This window comes from Cyprinodon variegatus, unplaced genomic scaffold (assembly GCF_000732505.1).
Source record: "Cyprinodon variegatus isolate N-32 unplaced genomic scaffold, C_variegatus-1.0 Scaffold1653, whole genome shotgun sequence".
NCBI classification, from domain to species: Eukaryota; Metazoa; Chordata; class Actinopteri; order Cyprinodontiformes; family Cyprinodontidae; genus Cyprinodon; species Cyprinodon variegatus.
The window spans coordinates 43,132-48,043 of NW_015152106.1; the positions used below are offsets into that span (position 1 = coordinate 43,132).

General features: G+C 38.9%; 1 protein-coding gene across 1 annotated transcript in view; it reads left to right on the top strand.

The window, feature by feature from the left end:
* The window catches only part of LOC107104213 (arachidonate 15-lipoxygenase B-like), a 34,008-nt gene extending 31,510 nt beyond the window's left edge, over positions 1 to 2,498 (top strand). Inside the window, exon 13 of the mRNA XM_015404158.1 lies at positions 2,427 to 2,498. Coding sequence (XP_015259644.1) covers positions 2,427 to 2,498 — 72 coding nt within the window. The remainder of the gene's footprint in view (positions 1 to 2,426) is intronic.
* The last annotated feature ends 2,414 nt before the right edge of the window (positions 2,499 to 4,912 follow it).

Genomic DNA, 4,912 nt, shown 5'->3' on the forward strand with positions numbered 1-4,912 from the left:
AGAAATGCTAAGCATGTTGCATAAAACACAGAAGGATTTAGTTGCAACGCCATTACATGTATTATTCATACAGCCTTCATTCCCCCCAGCGTGGGGAAAATTGCAATGCCTAATTTTCCATCAAGTCTCACTTTAACAGATTAATGGGGTGAGTTGGTGATATTACTACAAAAACATGCAACCTTGCAACCTTTCTCTTGTCTAGGATGTTTGATTATTAGCTGATTTTACAAAAATACGCCTTTTAGATGGTTTTAGCATTTACATTATCTTTAACACAAGTATTACAGGCTCCTGATTCACATATAAGTCTAACTGAATGTCCATTAATTGCTAGAATTATTCATGTTTTTGGGAATGATCCTGAATGTATCACATGTGTGTCAGCTACTTTTTAGCTCTGCTGTAACTTCCCCTTGCAGCATAAAATCTGTACATCTTCTCACAGACATGCCTTTGTCTGTAGGCACCAACACTAATTGCAATTTCATGAACAAATCTCTGCCTAATAGATTAACTGGACAGTCTGGGCTTAAAATCAGCTTCCACCGTGAATCCCTCTTCATCAGTGACCAATTGTTTTTCAGAAATGCGCTGAACTACCATTCTCCTATCAGCAGATCCCGGTTTAATCTGAGGTAATATATTTTTCACAACAGATTTATCGGCCCCGGTGTCACACAGGAATTTTACTTTTACCCCTTGAATGTTTAAATGCCAGTATGGTTTTTCTGATGTGTTTAAAAAGAAAGGGAAATTAGCTGTAGGTCTAGGACCTCCACTGGGTCCACAATTAACTGCAATTTTTGCTGGTGCACATGACTCCTGGCGTCAGTGCTGGTTATAACATTGGTGATGGGAAGGGTCACTCTGTAGGGGTCTGGACATTCTCGAGCAAAGTGGCTCTCCTTATCACAATTGTAGCACCTATTGTGCTTTCTACGTGACCCCTTGTTTTTCCCCTGTGACCACCAGCCCCTGTGACCACCAGCCCCTCCCTTGAGCCCAATTGTGGTCCAAACTACACTTCATAGCTGTTTCTATGTTTTAGCTTGCACAATCCACTAATTTAATTCCTCTATTTTTTTTATTCCCTGTATGTAGCTTGCATGATTAAAATAATTTTCTGGTGGGTTATTAATTTTTAATTTTTTTGGTTCCGAACGTAATGATTTTGGAGACCCTGCAGGCGCATTAGGAAGGCTGTCAACTGGATCAATGCTGCAGTCACCGCTCCAGTGACATCCACCCCGCGCTTGTGCAGATTTAAGCTGTCTCCCTCTAAACTGTGTTTCATTATCTTTTGGACACACAAACAACTTAAAAGACCCACAATCATAACTTTAAAGACAGAAACACATAACATTAAAAGACAGACAAACACAACATTAGATCTATTTATTTAAATATTTAATAATAACATATCTACTTTGTGCATGTAATATATCAACAACTCACCATTTGGAGCTCATTTATTTATTTATAAATACTTATTTATTCATTTATCTATGTATTTATTTATTAATTTTTTTATTTATCTATTTTTGCACTAGTGCTTATTTCTAGCCGGCACATAACATTTCTCCATTGATCTACTCCCACACACCATCTATTTCATACTCTAACCTTCACTTCTACAAGAATTTTAAATTACTTCATCCTTTTTAATTCTTTTACCTCCCTGGCTCATTTTAGTTATTTCATCATTTAGTTCTTATTATTTTATCTTTGAATAGAGGCGTCCCTCAAACCCATCTTTTTTTCAAACTATATATTCAAGTATTTATTTTTTGGTTGGATCATGCACTTCTACAAACTTCTAATCGTAGATTTTAATTAACCCCTAAATTTATTTTGACCTTTTCCCATTTTAAAGAATTTAGTCCAGTACAAACACCTAGGGTATTCTACACACTGGATGTTTATTCAGCAGGACAGCACACAAACACTGTTGTGGTAATTTCTGCTTCTACTTTTTCAGGTGAGAAATTCTTGCCTCTGCATCCACAAGAGCTGTGCTGTATTAAACCCTTGCTGTTTTACCATGAAACAACAGAACCTGAAAGGTTCGATTGTTTCCTGACACACTCTCACTCAGTCACACCAGGCCTATTATATTTTTTAGTTAAACCAACATAGACAAAAAAAACACCTATCATGTACACTTTGGAGTCTCCAGCTCCAGGCCCTCGCACGCACCGGATACCCAGATGCCGTATCTGTCAAATATCCCTGCTGCGGCAGCTGCAAACCTTACTATCTCGAGAACGACACCGAGTCTAACACTCTAATGCACAGAATACCCAGATGCCATATCCGTCAACAAGACTTGGTCTCGTCAAATATTTTTGCAATTACAGCTGTAACTTAAATGGTCCTAGACCAACTTTTGATCAAAAGACTTTGGCCTACCCTTTGCTGTGTAGAGCAATTCCTCTGGAGTCGTCACCAAGATGCCCAGGGCAGGGCTGGACCAACCTATGGGCCCCGTCCGGTGAAGGGAGGAAGGCTGTCGACAGATTCTTGGCCTTGGTCCCACACGGTCCTGGACAATTGGATCTTGATTCCCGGGTTTCGGCACCAAAAATGTTAGATTCAGAAAATGTAGGTTTGCAAATAAATAGAAACTGAGTCTACACAGGAAAGAGATTCAAGCAGCTTCTGCAGGAGCGGAAAGAAAAAAGCCCAACCCAACTTCAAGCTTTCCTTTTCCGAATCCCCTCCTGCAGCTGTCTTTTATTAACAGAACATAACACATGGTTACAAAACAGTATTTGTTCTGAGAGAACAATTGATCAGTTCATAAAGACAAGATGCTCCATCAGAATGACAAGGCAGGATGGTCTCCTGACTGAATCATGAGACAGGAGTGGAGCATCCCCTTGCAAAAATGTTTCATAAGCACACATTAATTTTATAATCATCATTGAATAAACCTGACACAGAACCACAATAGGCTCAATGTGAGCGGCCATCTGCTGAGGCCGACTGGGGTTCAAGGAGACAGAAGCAGACATAGAAAAAGAACATAGAAGCCACACTTTCCATGATACAAAAGATAATGGTAAACTACCTAAAAACATCGACTTATGGCCCCTGTCACACCTTGACAATTTATCCAGCACCATTCTATTTCTTTGACTATTTCTACTTTTAAAAATAGGATAAAGCAAATAACAAACATAGGAACACTATTTACATAGATTTTATTTTACATAGATTTCCACACGGTCCATAAGTGAATTAGTACAAACATTGGTAAAATGTTTATTTTGAATATTATTACATTACAGACAAGATGGTGTTATATATTTTTTTTAATAATTGTTAAAAGTGATTTTATATTGGTTTAAATTTAGTCCCATTCTTAGTGTTGTGTTTTTCAGATGATGCCACTAAGTGTAAATACAATAAATGTATTTTCTGTCCCTTGAATGTGTTATTCTGCGTTGTTTCATGATACAGAGATAGCATTTAAAAAATAGGAGTGTGTTTCTCCTGTTTACCTTTGCACAATTATAAATCTTCAAAAGAAAATACAGGGTAAATCCACATATAACGGGCACATTTACTATATTTGGTTAAATTAGTACATATTGACCTACTGTCTTAGTCACTGGTAAGTTTAAATGCAAACCTTTTCAAAGTGGAAAAAAGTCCTAATTTCTCATTCATCAGAGCCGGTGACGCTTCAAACATTGATATACTGCATCTAGTGAGTGCAGTGCTTATAAAATTAGTATTAATGTAGCAAGAAATGCTGCTTTTCTCTTTAAACAAAATGCACCCTAATGCTAACGTCAAGTATAAAAAAGCATGCATATTTTTGCATAGGAAAAAAGACATTAATGAAACTTAGGACCAATGGTGTCCCTACCAAAGTGGAAATCAAACCTACGCCCTTGGCCCGGAGGGCCCGGCCTGCAGAAAAAGCACAAGAAGAAAAGTTCTCTAAACTTTCCAGTCGCTGTATTAACCTAGCTGCTGAAAAAAAGAAAAAGACATAGAAAGAAGGTTTTTGGTGGCAGCAGATTGAGCGTCATGTCTGCTAGGAAGTTTGTTGGTGGTGGGCGTGAACGCAGGGAGGATCCATCACTCACCTTCTGGCTCACCCTATGATGGAGATGAAGTCTGGAGGAGAACTGACGGTTTCCTCCTGTGAACCCCCTTTATACCAACACGCTGCCAATACGCCATTATACAGTAGGTGGAAGTTAGAAACACATTCAGCGCTCATCTGGAACATGTCAGATACCTTGATATGCTTTGGAGAGAACTTCTAGATAAGTTGCGCAGAAGTTATTCTCAAGTTACTCAGAGGTTTAGGATAAGCTAGACGCCACGACTGATGAGTAACTTCAAATTAACATGTGTCAATGATCAGATAACTTAATTGTAAGTTATGGCACACATATGGGGAGGAGTCTCCCCATATGTGCTCCAACATCTAGAAACAAAGGTGTTGATGGCAGCAGTACAGCTGATATTTCTCTCCAGGATGGAGTCACAGCCAAACAGGAACAGACCAGATGAAGCTACTATGACAAAAAGCAGAGAGAGCAGAACGTTAGAGATTGAACTAACAGATTCTGCAGAGTGATAGAATAGAGATAGAATGAAGCAGAATGATGAAAAACGGGTCCCTATGTCCTCCAGCAGTCTAAGCCTAAAGCAGCATGCAGACTGCCACTCTGGGTCCCTGAGCAAGACCCTTAACTAGGGTGACCATATTTTCATTTGGGAAAACAAGGACACCTTGGAGCGGGGGGGATTGAAAGAACAAATGTCTCATCATCGGGGAAATGTTACTTGGCGCAGAACAGTGGTGAAAATTGGAAGTTCAGTTTAATATAATACAACTCAGTGAATAGTTCCGTCTGAAATGAATGAAAATAGTTGTTTTAATGGTTAT